Source organism: Eptatretus burgeri, chromosome 5, assembly GCF_056783735.1.
Source record: "Eptatretus burgeri isolate ZD-2024b chromosome 5, Ebu_testis_v1, whole genome shotgun sequence".
Taxonomy (NCBI): domain Eukaryota; kingdom Metazoa; phylum Chordata; class Myxini; order Myxiniformes; family Myxinidae; genus Eptatretus; species Eptatretus burgeri.
In genome coordinates this window covers 122,283,474-122,298,640 of record NC_140965.1, presented here as the reverse complement: position 1 = coordinate 122,298,640, position 15,167 = coordinate 122,283,474, and the positions used below count along the sequence as shown (strand labels likewise).

The 15,167-nt window shown below is 39.4% G+C and overlaps 2 protein-coding genes across 2 annotated transcripts in view; one reads left to right on the top strand and one right to left on the bottom strand.

Annotated features, from left to right (window-relative positions):
• LOC147027264 (ankyrin-3-like) overlaps positions 1 to 6,639 on the top strand; it is a 493,469-nt gene extending 486,830 nt beyond the window's left edge. The window contains exon 52 of the mRNA XM_085883609.1: positions 4,432 to 6,639. The gene's annotated coding sequence lies outside the window, so the exon portion shown is untranslated. The remainder of the gene's footprint in view (positions 1 to 4,431) is intronic.
• Positions 6,388 to 9,650, bottom strand: NPFFR1 (neuropeptide FF receptor 1). Its single transcript, XM_085883519.1, has 4 exons — positions 9,553 to 9,650; positions 8,886 to 9,273; positions 8,313 to 8,412; positions 6,388 to 8,162 (listed from the first exon to the last, which is right to left on the bottom strand). The coding sequence occupies exons 2-4, from the start codon at positions 9,193 to 9,195 to the stop codon at positions 7,265 to 7,267; spliced, it is 1,308 nt and encodes a 435-aa protein (XP_085739645.1). The 5' UTR covers positions 9,196 to 9,273; positions 9,553 to 9,650; the 3' UTR covers positions 6,388 to 7,264.
• Between the last annotated feature and the right edge of the window lie 5,517 nt (positions 9,651 to 15,167).

Below are 15,167 nucleotides of genomic sequence, written 5' to 3'. Positions count from 1 at the left end.
GGAGGTTGGATTTGTAATAAAAGAGGGAAAAATGTCCTGGTGATGAAATATAATTTGGCATCAACATGACATGCTTGTTCTGCCATCATTTCAAAAGTGAATGTTAAGCTTTTCAACAAACGCAGCCCAGAAAGCCTTACAATGGTTGCCAACCTATGGCTTTTTGTATACAGAGTCGAGGCCCACGGAAAAGCAAGAACACAAAATGGATGAAGATGCAACAGGACAAAAGGAGCCGTAGCATGGTTGGGGGGGGGAGGTGCTCAATCAGTGCAGTTGAAGGACAAAATAGAGGAAAAGTTAGACAAACAATGAGGTAGGGAGGAATGGGGTAGACAGGATCAATACAGAAGGAAACTTCTTCCTCACCCCACTCCCCTAATCCTCCCTGTCGCCCTCTTCCTCCATCCCCTCTTTTTTCTCCTCTCTCCCCCACTCCCTTCCCCGTCCCCTTTCTCTCCCACTCAGACTGGATGGTTTGCCATTGCCTTCCCACTTTGCCCTTGGTGCCGGCGATAGCTGACCCCCTCTTCATAAAGGGCACCATGGGGACCTTTAATGTCCATCATCTCATGTTAGAAGGCAGGACGTCCAGTTTCATGTCCATCGGAGGGACGACACACAAACATTGATAACTAACCCTGTCTGTGAAACACCAGGATGACATTTTGTAACTGTGTTGAGATTCAAACCCAGGCTAGACAGCTTAGAGGCGAGTGTGGCTACCTCGAGGTCATCCTGTCGGAGGTCGTATCATAACGTACTGTTAATAAACAAACTGTGATTCCATGTTGTGTTTATACGTTAAAAATGTACATGTGAAATAAAATCCGAATCCAAAAAGATCGCGACTAGTGTCCCTGGACGGTGTAAAATAAAATCAGACATTACAATAATTACCTTTCAAAGAGTGAAAAAATGACTTTTTGACCCATTTCACCTCGCGTCTCTGTGAGCGTATTATTTAATTACACTGGGTTCGAAAGAAATCGATTTTTCAGAATTTTTATCTGATTTAACTCTAGATTAAGCCTGGTGTTGGCTTCGTGGTGGTGAAGGTGGCTGGCTTGGGACCTTAGGGTGCTGAGTTCAAGCCCCTGTCGACCGTTGAATTAACATTAGGTGGAGTTGACTCAGCCTGTCATCCTTCTGAGGTCGGTAAAATGAGTACCGGTGTAGTGGGGTAATAACCATTCGGGGTAACCTACATTGGAGTGGTGACACTCCTTGCCAATGAAACTGCCTTGGCAGCCCTATGTTGCTTTATGGCACAAAAGGAATGGGATCATTTATTATTATTAACTATTGATTTCGACATAATTATTTAGGCCACGAGTTTCGATCGTAAAATATGGAATCAGATTTTGAATATCAGTTTTTAATAAGCTGATACGATACATTATTCAATCTTGCCAGGAGCCAAACACATTGTACCTAGGATCACACAGCCAATCAGTATAAATGACAAACGGACAGACATCCTTGTGGTATATATATATATATATATATATATATATATATATATATATATATATATATATATATATATATATATATATGTATACACATATATTTCACAGGAACCAATTTGATTGTTACACTGCTCTAAGTGAAGCTCTTAATGGTGTTAGTTGTTTAACTACATCCTGAAACCAGGGGCGTCCGTGCACTTTGATTGTGGGAGGTTGGGTGTTCATTCCCAGGCTAAACCAGAGGGGTTTTTTTGGTTTTTTTAATGGTACGTGCTGCTTTCTTGCTTGATGATCAACATTTAAAAGGATAGAGCATGGAGAAACAACATGAGGAAGGCAATGGCAAACCACCCAGTATAACCCTTGCCAAGCAACTGCTCTGTAAATAGAGTATGGTGTAGGTTTTTAAGGTAAAACTGTGCTACTTCCATGTTCTCGGTAGTTTGATAACATCAGGAAAATGATGAGTTACATTCGGCTTTTCATAGCCACTTATAGATGTCAACATTCTCACAAGGTGATAACTAGGCAGCACATTCAATTTGGATCTGTGTAGTCTGTCTGATTCCCCACCTAACTATTAACTGTTTGATCGGTTTTAATCAGACAGAATATTGCATCGCAAATTGTGTCATCCCTCGGATGGATGTTAAGCTGACTGTCCCATCTGACTGCGTTAGCTGGTGGACATTAAAAACCAGAAAATAAGTCTTGCGAAGAAGTTATTGTACTACTGTGTCCATCTCCAATTGTTACCTCCAGTTGAACGCCAGGCCCGGCCAGCTCGTCGTTTTAGACTTGGGCCAAAAACATTCCATAGCCAACCCGACAAGAAGTTGGGAACGATTGGGCCTGTTGCAGTAGTTGTAGTAGTAGTAGTGGTGTTTTGTTGGAAAGGAATTAGTGGCTTGCACTCAAGGTGCAGCAAAGCTCAGGCAGACATGTTTCCTGTTAAATGTTGCTCGGCTTCGTAGTCGTAGAAGCAGCAGCAGCATATAATATGATTTGTAATTTTATTGGTTTTTCAAATACAATTATCCAATCGTTTATTGTTGCAGTAAGTCGTGGGATGCAATTTATTTGGCAAAGATTTATTCAGAATTAAAACAATAGCTTCTATGATCATCTGTCCCTTGCCCATTTGCTTGTCTGGGTCCATTGTCCACCTGTTCCTCTCTATTCTGTTGTCAGTGCATTGGCCTATCATCTTCTTTTGAACTTTGACCCATGCATAACAAAGCACCAACATATTGCAACATATATATATATATATATATATATATATATATATATATATATATATATATATATATATATATATATATATATACTGTGTATATATATATACTGTGTATATATATATATATATATATATATATATATATATATATATATATATATACTGTGTATATATATATACTGTGTATATATATATATATATATATATATATATATATATATATATATATATATATATACTGTGTATATATATATACTGTATATATATATATATATATATATATATATATATATATATATATATATATATATATATATATACTGTGTATATATATATACTGTGTATATATATATATATATATATATATATATATATATATATATATATATATATATATATATATATATATATATATATATAGTATATATATATATATATATATATATATATATATATATATATATATATATATATATATATATATATATATAGTGCTTTTTTATTATTATTTTTTTTTTTTTAAATTATATTTTTAGAATTTAGCGACAGTTTTATTCCATCTTTATTTATTTAGAACAGTTTTATTCCATCTCTCTTCCAGCATTCCTTTCTCCCCCACCCCAATTCCATCATTAATCCCCAGGTTTCATCCATTATCCCAGAAACCCACACCAAGTTGCCTTATCCAAATCCAAGTATGATGCTCTGCATCTCCATTCCTCCTTCATTCTAGTTTTATATAATCTGTTGAACTAATTTCCTCTGTCTGTTTTCTCATTTTCTTCCCTCCTGTCCATCAAGACTTCTGTCTTCACCACCTCATGGTTTCTCTCGTGCACACTCATGAGCTTTTCCATCCTCATTAACCTCCAAACCCCATTTCCTTCATTCCAACCCTCTTTACAAACTCTGGTGAATCTCAGTTCTTGCTCACTGGTTCCCCTCTGCCTCTCTAAGTCTGTTAATCCACCATCCCACAGCTCCCTTAGCTTCCCCACCCTCTCCCAACATGATTAATAGTAGATATCATCATTTTAAACTTATCCTGTAAATGCACAAGCCCCAGTTATGTTCTTCCCTTCAGTGTAATGAAACACCTCTTTGAGATACACAGTCCATTCACTGGTCATGATCTGTCGGGGGTTTGTGTAGCACACGCTACACTCGGACCTTGCACTGATCCGCATGATTGGGAGTTTGCAGTCTGAGCAGCTGCCTGTTTGGCAAGCTGTGAGAGTTCTCCAAGATATGATTTCATTGGTCGGATTAATGTGATCAGAGCAGATATGATTTCATTGGTGGGCAAATATGGTGAGAGCAAGTATGATTTCAATGGTCGGACTAATGTGGTCAGAGCAGGTATAATTGCATTGGTCGGGTTTCCCCTGAACATTGCAATGCATAGCTTTCCTTGCATGTAGTATGCTGTGTAGGCATATGTGATATCCAATGTTATTTTTTTCACCAGCTTTCTAGGCTTTGGCAAAATTTCTTCTCTTTGTATGCCTCAAAATGGTTTTGTCATGTCAACAAACATGCTATGCTCTCCACATGTGTTAATAGTGGTTGCCCCTGTTGGTACATTATGTGGTGACATTCGTGAGATGTTCGCCATTTTACATCGACTGCTTTATTCATGAACCTTGCCGCGGTTCTGTTGACACAGCTGCATATTTTCTCTCTTGGTCTCTAATGTCTGTTTTTTTTTTTCCTCATTAGAACAATGGCACACAACACTGAAGTACATGGCCTGCCAAAAGGTGTAAAGAAGTGTGAAGTCCCATAAGGGTGCCAAGAGCAGTGGCAAGTGTGAGAGGAAAGTGCGCAAGCTTCTGCAAAAGCCAAGGCAAGCAGGACGATGATGCAAGTTCTGCGCATGACAAAACTGATTCACACTACTTGTGTGTCAAATGGACAAGAAACATCCTGACTGCAGTTGATCATGCGATGGACAGTTGTAAAACACACAGGAAGTGACGAAGCATTTGAGCTCCTCGTTTGCACGTTTACGGTACCGGTGCCTCATTTAAATGTGCTCAAGATGAGGGTCGGAATCTGTTGGACTTGCTATTGGAGCGAGTTCTGTAGAGGCCTCGTATGTTTTACTAACAGTATATGCTTTGTGAATAGATCATCGGTGGCCAAATACTGATTCTGGTCATGCTGCAGTTGATTTACAAACATTTTTTTTCTTTAATCTTCTATTTTCTTTCATCATTGCACCGGGTGTCCTCATCAAAGTACGAATATTTTATGCAACAAAGTGCAATGCGTTTTTATTGGTCACTGAGTCGTTTAACCAGTCAGCCAAAGATGACGTGGATCATTTATTTTGCAAAAAAATGATTACAACAGTGGCAGTATCACAATGATGTGTTTATGATTTATATCCAAACTTTCAGCACGAATTTTCACATTCAGCCATACTGGTGCGTCGGCTTATGAAAAGAACGTCCATGCTTGTAAGTACTGTACATGTTTGGTGATAATATCTTGGGCTAAAAGGTTTGCTTTTGAATGTGTATACATGTTTCGAATACTTATAAATACATTTAAAACCCTGATTATAAGGCCATCAGTTGTAAGATTAGTTTTGGCCTCTTGTGGTCAGACACCCTGTACACACCCAGCTGTACATAGCTATTCACTGTAAAGACAAAAACTGGACGTGAGTTTATATACAAAGATGCTGAGATTTGCAATTCTAACGTAGTTTAAGACTCAGAGATGTTAAACTCTTCAGTGCAAATCTACGCCCCAATGCGTTCTTGCTCGCAGATCGCACACCTGCGGCGAACACTGTCGGATGTGCTCAGATTTTCACCATGTGTGATGTTTTACACCCATGTAAAAGCACATATTTAAAAAACGAAATTCCGAGTGTCCTGGCATGTCGACTGCATGAATGTCTACATGCACTCATAGATTTTATGCGTAAGGAAAATGAAATTGTCATTCATTAAGTGCATAGCATCTTCAGGTTCTTCATTTTGTGACTGCATTGCAAATGTAAGTGGCTTCACAGAGAGACTTTATCAAGGTCTCAAAATGAGATAACATAGTAATCATATTGCCATAGGGACATATTGAGATAGAAACGGAAAGTACAAGTCCGACCTCATCAAAGGATAGGCATTCAAAAGCAAATTATTGGAACGCATTGTGCATCATTATTAAGTGGTGCATCCTTGCTGAGAGAAAGAGAGAGAGAGAGATGTGGATGTGGAGAGAAAATGCATCAAAATGGATGATTTGTTTTGACCTTGTTAAATATCCTCTATGGTACAAAAGATGAATTGGTGTAGATAACTTCCCTGCAGATCTCTGTTTTCTTGGTTTGTGCTGAAGTTATGTTAGACATGATGAATAGGACCGATCGAGGGCAATAATCGAGGATGATAGACTGAAGCATGAGAGTGTCATTCTGTGTCCCGTATACGTTTTGGAACACATGTGCACAATTTTGAACCTGCCGTATGCCTTTCATGCCCAGAGCTTATAATTGCCTTTTATTGAGATATGATTTCCCAGCTTCCAAACTTATAACTGACTGAATGTACTTGTGTTGTTCGTTGGTTATGAGTTAGAGCTCATTAGCCACTGCAAATATTTTTAGCTGAGTGAGTACAACAAATTTCATCTGGGAGTTTCAAAGATTCCTCAGACTGCTTGCATGACACAATGACACCGGGCACTTGAGCCGTGTCTCCGACATGTGAAATTTTTAAATCTAACTTTAATACTTTTAAATAGTTTACCATTATAACAATGACTAGAGCGTGTTTGCTATGGATAACAATCCGTAATTCATTGTAAAATCCCACCAACTTAGGTCTGCTCAATGTTTTATTTCTGTTACGATTTAATATGTTTAAATGTAAAACACCGTAATTGTTATTCAGGAAATAAAAAGGTATTGTGTCTCAATCTTAGTTTGTTTCAAATATGATTTGTATTATTGCGTCATCAAAACCAAAATGAAATGCCATTGCTCAGGCCACATTTATTTTCAACTTTCACCGTCAAACCAGAATAAAGAAAGTATCGTTGGATTCTGCACTCGGACGTGCAGTACTCATGTCCCAATGTGCTCGGACTGACCAAAGTGACCTGAAAAATGAGTCTTGTGTACTGTACTGTAAAATGGGATGACACGGTTATGGAGGAACACAGGAGTGATCGTGAGAATACGCAGGACAAAATATACTTCTTTTTTTTTCTTTTCTTAATGAGCCCTTATAATTATGTATACAAAAATCAAACTATTTATGATCCATCAATGATGAGAAAAGAAAAATATTTGGTTGGAAGATTGGTGCACTTGGAATATAATATTGTTTTGGTGAAATTGGCTTTGGAATATATGTTAAACATGTGATCTCAAACACTATGAATAAATAAATTAATAAACAAACGAATAAATAAATAACGTATTCTCATTGTCTCCAACGGAAAAAAAGATAAAATCAAAGAGTGCACGCACAGAATGAGAAGTTTGATCCTCGGTTCGCACTTGGTGGTGAAAATGGTGAAATTAACTTGGCATGCATGATCATATGTCATGGACAGAAGAACAATGTGCACTTTCAGATGTCTGTTTTATCGACTGCGCAGTTTTGTGCAACTCTGCCATTGGCAATCCGAGGCTTGGTGAATTGTTTCCATTACCCGAAGAAGCCTGAACGTTTTTGCTTTGCGTGGCCGTGCACTCTTGTGTAGCCTGTCGGGCACGCTCGAACCGAGCGGCCGTCGTGGTGTTGCTCGGTCCCCTACGCTCCACGCACATGCCACGCTGCTCCGGTACGGTAGAGCAGAGCTGCAGCTTAAATGCGGCTTGGAAACCTTGTCGGAAGTTCTTGTTGAAGGAACCATAAACTATCGGATTAACACTGCTGTTGAAGAACGCGAGCCAATGAGCAAAGGGGAACACGTAAATGTTGATTAAGTCACTGTGTTCATTCTCTATGACACCATAATCAAGAAACATCAAGATTGTCCACAAGGGCAACCAAGACAGCATGAAGAGGAGAGCAACGATAATAAGCATTTTGATGACCTTCACTTTTTTCTTGGATATGGTGGTCCGGCTTTCACACTCTCTTTTGGCGTAACTGCTTGAAAAGCCAATGCTGCTGCAAAGCCTGAGTCCGATGTGTGTGTACAATGTGATGATGACAACGAGGGGAGTCAGGTAGATGTTGACAAAGAGCACAGTGGTATATATTCTTCCCAGGCTCTTGCTCGGCCAAGCTTCCCTGCAACTGTACACAGGTGCTGTGTCATTCAAGTCATCACTGTAGAGAATCAGATGGTTTTCCACACGTATTACTGTGAGCATTGCGGCAGATGGACACATTATTGATGCCGCCAGGACCCAAATCACAACCGTCATGCAGACAGCTTTTGCAATGCTCAACTTGGGTTTGAAAGGGTAAACTATGGAGCGGAATCTGAAACGACAAGGTGTGTTTGCTCAGCATCGCATGCGACGTTAAAAAAGATAGTCTGGAATCGATGGTACAGACACAAAGAATCACAAAGAATATGTACTTTCATCTTTTGCAAAATAAAACAAATAATAGCCAACGCCCCTGGCATACCTGTCAATAGCAATGGCCACGAGTGTGAAGACAGATGCTGAAACAGACATTCCCTGCACCAGGCCACTCATTTTGCACGTGAAAGCTCCGAAGGGCCAACCTGCCCAAAACGGGATCTGGGATCAATTGATATATTGAAGGGCAAAAGGTGCCGATGACATCACCTGTGCAACTTGTGCTGGCAGCGAAGCACTACTTCTTTTCCCACCCAAGTGTCCAAGGCTTTTAAATCTGGTTTCATCAAACTATAATTGTCGATGTCGCTACCATAAGTGGATGCCAAAAAATAAATAAAATCGAATGGGGATTTACTGAGACCCATGGTCAATCTTACACCGACGTCACAAGGGAAACTCAACTAGTTAAAACGTATAAATACCTTTCTGCACATACACAAGAAATAATAACTGAATGTGTCTGGCTGATAAACAATTTATCCTCTTTAAAATCACATCTTTGGTTTATTCAGCCAGAAAGCCTTATCGGCTTGTCCTGGAATTATGATAGTAAATAAAAGGTTTACAAGTGAGTTAGGGGACATCATATATGAGTGTCTGGAGCAGGAGGGCATACCCATAATGAGGTTGTCGATCAGTGTGATCGGCATACAGAAAATTCCAACAAGCAGGTCGCTTACAGCCAGGTTGAGAATGAATGCATTGGTGACCGTGCACATGCGATGATTATGCAGGACCAGAAAGCACACGAGACCGTTTCCAATCATGCAGAGCAGGAAGATGAAGAGGTATGCCAACAGGAGGAGGGCAGCGACTGGAGGGCTGTATTGATAGAAAGACAGGTAGCTGATGTTGGATGCTTGTGCTCTGCTCCATTCCGCCTCTGTCGATGAAACGTTAGTAGTCAGTACGACTGAAGACTCCATGGTGTGGCTTGGGACAGCAATCCAAGGAATATTCAATATGTCTTGCTCTGCGGTCCACTCAGCAAAAATGTGTAGACTCTGTAGAAGCAGAAACTTATAAGATGACAAGTCCTAATCAGATGGATGCAAGCATCTTGAGAATATAACTGCCGATATGGAACAAGCAATCACGATTCAAGCTCTACAGTGAAACATTCACCATTGTTTTCTCACTGAAGTATCAGTTTGACAAAACCATTTCAGTAATTCCCAAAATACCTATGATTTAGTGTTCATAAGCAGGCACAGCTGCTGCTGCAACTACAAGCACCTGTTGCTTTTCACACCATTGGAACCCAATATTCAACTTCGACTTACCTACACGCAATGAGCGACCAGGGAGCAAGCGCTGTCGCTGTCCAGAGCAATTGCTGAGCGAGTCGCTCCACGGCCTTCGCTTCCCGAGAAATGTATGGATGGAGGCGGTAGTCCCACGCCCTCTCTATTCCTCTGGGCAGTTGAGGGGAGGGGCGGGTGTCAGCGCACCTTGGGCTCAGAGATGCGAGACAACCTGAGAATTGTGAGAGGGTGGTATGAATACTTTGATATCTGTCAACAGGCTGAAGGATTTATGAGTGAAAGGAAATTAACAAATAGACAAATTAACATACAGTAGTATATGGCATTTGATCATGGAATTCCAGCATTCATAATCTAAGTGCTCAGATATCCAGAACGACACTTGGTGCTTTTTCGATGCCATGGAAACCAAGACAAAAGTAAACATTGACATCCAGGATGCTGAGGTTCACGACCTACTTTTCCACCATCACAGGATGCACAGTGGCCATTCCGACTACAATTACCATCAAACTTCAAGCCACACTTGCATTTCTGAATGCAAATTTACCACTCGCAACACAACTCGATCACATCACCTGCAAACCTTTTCACCACTATGCTTCTCGTCCTGTATTAGGTACCAGTAACGAGGACTTTCCACATGAAAACCATCTCTTTTCAAACGAGCTTTATTTTGTTCATGATGTGCCAGATTTGCCTTGCATAAAATTGTAATTAGCTTATAATGCAGAAAAAGGTTTATTTAATGCTTTAAATACTGCTATGACCTCCAGTTATTTCTGTTTGTCTTAGGATCATGATTAAAACTGAGTTCCAATACCTCGCCGTGTGTGTGTGTGTGTGTGTGTGTGTGTGTGTGTGTGTGTGTGTGTGTGTGTGTGTGTGTGTGTGTGTGTGTGTGTGTGTGTGTGTGTGTGTGTGTGTGTGTGTGTGTGTGTGTGTGTGATATTTGTGTGTATACCAAGTGCAATATGTCATGTATTTTGCTGTTACAAAGTTTCATTGTAAAGTGTATATTTATGCTCTGTCCATGTGTTGCCTCGTGCGTATTCATGTTTTTCCTCATGCATATTTATGATTCACCCATGTGTTGTGTCATCTTTGCTGGAAGGGGTGTATGGTGATGGCTCTTCCCTTTCTGGCAGAATGGTGATTGTGTGGGGAGAAAGCACGGTTTTTACCGTCACACTTAGATTGTTTTAAAACAAAGAAAAAGTGATTTTAAACCTCAAAATGTTGATAAGGTGCCTGGAACATTATTTCTTCAAAGAATCTCGACAGGTCGGCCATTGCAGGATACATAGTGTGTGTGTGTGTGTGTGTGTGTGTGTGTGTGTGTGTGTGTGTGTGTGTGTGTGTGTGTGTGTGTGTGTGTGTGTGTGTGTGTAACATGTGCAATATGTCATATATAACACGTGTGTACAGTGCCTATAAAAAGTCTACACCTCCTTTCAAAATTTTCACCTTTCGTTACCTTATATCCTGGAATTAAATTTCATTAAATCAAACTTTTTCCACCTTTATTTACAAATCATAACTCAAAACTTCCATGTGAAAAACAAATTCTACAAATTTCAGAAAATTGATTAAAAATACAAAACGAGAATATCTTGGTTGGATAAGTATCCACATCTCCTCGAGTTAATACTTGGTTTGAAGCACCTTTGACAGCAATTACAGCTGTGAGGCTGTTGGGATGGGTCTCCAAATGTAGAAGCAGATCAGAAAAAGTGTGAATACGTAAAGCACAGGGCCACAAATGTAGAAGCAGTTCATCTGTCTCGCTTGATTGAAATCGCACAATAAGTCTTATCTGCTTTGAATCATATTATATGTGGAATGATGAAGCCTGCTGGACACCAATGTTGTTTGTTCCTATTTCAAGGAACCATAACGTGGTGTGAAGCAAACCGTGCCAGCATAATGCATTTAGTCCTTTGAGGATGCATGCCATGGTGTATGTTCCGATTGTGCTGCTTACAAATGAATGAGAATATGGAAAACTGCTTTCTCGAGGCTGGACCTTCCATACGGCTGTATAAGCCAACGATATGCCAAGCATGTGATGAAATTAATTTTCTGCCAATTATAATCACCAAGAAACAGAACGCAAAAGCCAACAAAACATTCTGAGGTTAATAATCTCCAATGGTGATGACGAGGTTCTGACAGGTTGTCAAACGAAGTAATAACAAGAGAGTAATTGAAGAAATGTTGAGCCTTGCAAACACGTGGCCAAATTACACGATATATGGTTCCAATGATAAATGTTTTTTTGAATACCTAATACCCAAACATAGCTGGTTACCTTTCCTTTGTGTACGTCATCTATTGGTCACCTGTGTGTGTACACATCTATTGTGTACGTCAAGGCTAGACTATTTAAGTACAGTACATTGAAGAATGACGGTAGAACCGTTTGTCATCTACAACCGAATTACATATGGTGTCCCATCATACTCTTCTGCACCTTTGGTGTACTGAGAGTGTCTCGGGGGGCACAACAATCGGTTTGAGATGGATCGCTGGTTTCGGGCAGGTGTTCTGAATTTGGCTAGGTGTTCTGAATTTGGCCAAGGTACCCGAAATAACTCGCCTACTTTTATTGTTATCTATTCTGATGAGTTATTGTAAATATATGAGATCTTGTATCTATATACATGGATTGTTTTCACTCAATCATCAACTTCTCTTTTTGTATTAATCAAATGCTTTACCTCCAATTGTAATCACCGATCCTCCCCCAACCCCCATACCTCCACTACAATAATCAACCTTGTACAATGAGCATGCAATAAATAAACAGCATTGAGTACCCAGTGAGAAAAAGAAACCGATTTGTTCAACTTTGCACATGCTACAATCCTAATACTTCATGGTATTTGTTATCAACACTGTGAACAGTCAATCTGACATCAGTTGAGTTGTTTATGGTAGTTGCAGGTAGTTACCATGCACATGCGAAGCAAAATGCAGGGTTAAGCAATTGGTTCACTTTATCTGTCTGCCGGTCTGTCTGGCTCACTCTATCTGTCTACAAATATCAGTTTATGATCGAGGAACAACTTCATTTCAATTTAGTGTTTAATTTGGAACACGAATCAAAATCAAACCTGTAGTTTAAATTACTTTGGCTCTGAACTTGACACATTCACACATGCACAGAGATGAGTCCGATAATTCTTTTTACTGTCTGTCTGTCTGACAGTCAAACAAAATTAAAAACTATTCCAAACAGGAAACTTAGTGTTTTTAAGGATGTTATAATGGACACAAACAACAGGCACGAATAACTCATGTAACATGTTAAATAAGATGAGGTAAAAGACACAAACAGCAGGAAAGTTCCGAAAAAAATTTTCAACGACCTTTAAAATCTTTATTTCATTTCAATTGAATCAATACTTTAACATGACAGAACACAAATCACATTCTTGGCACTTTGAAAACCCTTCCTTTTTGCCATTCTTGGACAAAATATTGGAGCATTGTACATCATCTCGTCCAATCTAATTTGTTGCTTGCAGACCCCGACCCCGCCTATGTTCTTGTTTCTCAAGACTGTGCAGGGTAAGGTGTTCTATGAAATTTCGAGTTACTGTAGAATCATGCATGTTGAAGTTTATTTCCACAATCATCAATAAAATACAAAAATGAGGAACTAAGACAATATCAATATGAAGTGAAGTGGAAGTGTCTATGCTAAAAGCCAGGCTTGTATTATATAGACCCCCCATTTCTTACATTATAAGTGAAATACACACATGTATTACATACACTTGGACTTATTTGAACAACACAGGTTTAGAATGGAAGAAGAAATAGAAATTCAGGAAAGAGGAGAGAGACATAAAGAGATTTTTATATATATATATATATATATATATATATATATATATATATATATATATATATATATATATATATATATATATATATATATATATATATCCAGATCCAGTAAACTCTGAAATAAATTTCACCATTATCTTGAAATTATCTTACTTGGAATAGTGGTGAACAGAATAAGATTATCTCTGCATCAGCTCCATATTTATTCAACAGTACTCATTTCAATTTACATTTAAATGAATAAAGGCTGGGAATTGATTTCAGGTTCAAGTCGAATGAATTCATGGGTCGAATGGGTCCCACAAAAACAAACGTTTTCTTTGCAGAATTTGTTCCAACTTCCTTCATCCTGAAAGGGGTTTCTGTTGTCCTTGGTTTCATTGGTGCTGGTGAGCATTCTGAGCCAACTTACCATCACCCCCATCAGCCTGTTTCCTGTGATAAGTAAGGTAGTTGAATGTTTCACCAATGAACAACTTCTCAGCCATCTGGAGGACAATGAACTTCTCACTGACTGCCAGAATGGCTTTCACCATTCCTGCTCCACTGGAAATCTGCTCTCTTTAATTACCGATCATTTCAACAAGGCATTGGAGTTCAAGGGTGAAGCTCGATTAGTTGATTTGGATATCTCAAAAGACTTTGATAAAGTGTGGCACAAGGGTCTGCTGCACAAGCTTCAGTTGTTTGGTGTTTCTGGAGTGATGCACTCAATAATTTTGGCTTTCCTTACAAATTGCAAGATGAAGATGTTACTGGAGGATCAATCTTCTCCTACGAGCTCCATCGATTCTGGTGTTCCACAGGGCTCTGTCCTTGGCTCTACTCTCTTCCTTGTTTATATCAATGATATTCCTGATAATGTTCTGTCTCAACGAGCTAAGTATGCTAATGACTCCTTACTTTACCTCTAATCTGATTCACTCAACATGACTCGTAATGAGGTTGGAGTTTTGCTGGACAATGATTTCGAGAATGTGTTGAAGTGTGAGCATGACTGACTGGTAACCTTCAATGCAAAGAAAACTAAATTGTTGTCCATGTCTTTCTCCAGAAACAGGTCTTTCCCTCCTGTGCATATGGGGTATTCAACCGAAACAGAATCACCTGAGCTTTGGCTTCTTGGTCTGGACATCTCCTCTAACTTCCCTTGGGATAAGTACATTTCTGGTATTGCTCAGATCGCTTCCAAGCGAGTTGGTTGTCATTATTGAGCGCAGAGATATTTACCTCCTGTTGCTGTTTTGTACCTGCATAAGACAACTATACATCTCCTCATGGAGTACTGTTGCCACATTTGGGCTGGAGTACAAGACTCACACTTGTCTTTACTGGATAGACTCCAGAAACGCATAGTTAACCGGATTGGTGAGGAGATGGGCTCAACTCTTCAACCCCTCTCTCACCATAGGTCAGTTGCCACTCTTAGTTTATCCTACAGACATTTTCATGGCAAATGTTCTGCTGGACTTTCTAACTTGGTTTCTCCTGTACAAGTGTTTGGATGCAAAGCTCGGTTTGCCATCTCTGGGCATACATGAACTACAGCTGATCCCAAGTGCATAATGGAAGGCCATGCAGATAGTTTTATCCCTCGTGCCATCTCCCTTTGGAACTCATGACCTGTAACGTGCTCCCCGTTATCCCCCAATCTACCCAGCACTGAGAGGATTGTCAACACGATGTAACTTTGAGGTTACATCGTATTTCACCTTACCTCTGCTACTTCCTGTGTCTTGGATGCTTTCTTGTTATTTTTCTTTCTTATATTTTGTTTT

Excerpts from the sequence above, each read along its gene's own strand:
- NPFFR1 (XM_085883519.1), bottom strand. The coding sequence starts at position 9,195 with ATGGAGTCTTCAGTCGTACTGACTACTAACGTTTCATCGACAGAGGCG. Across the intron at positions 8,413-8,885 it reads GATCGACAACCTCATTATGG|GTTGGCCCTTCGGAGCTTTC; the intron begins GTATGCCCTCCT and ends CGTTTTGGGCAG. Across the intron at positions 8,163-8,312 it reads GTGGCCATTGCTATTGACAG|ATTCCGCTCCATAGTTTACC; the intron begins GTATGCCAGGGG and ends TTGTCGTTTCAG.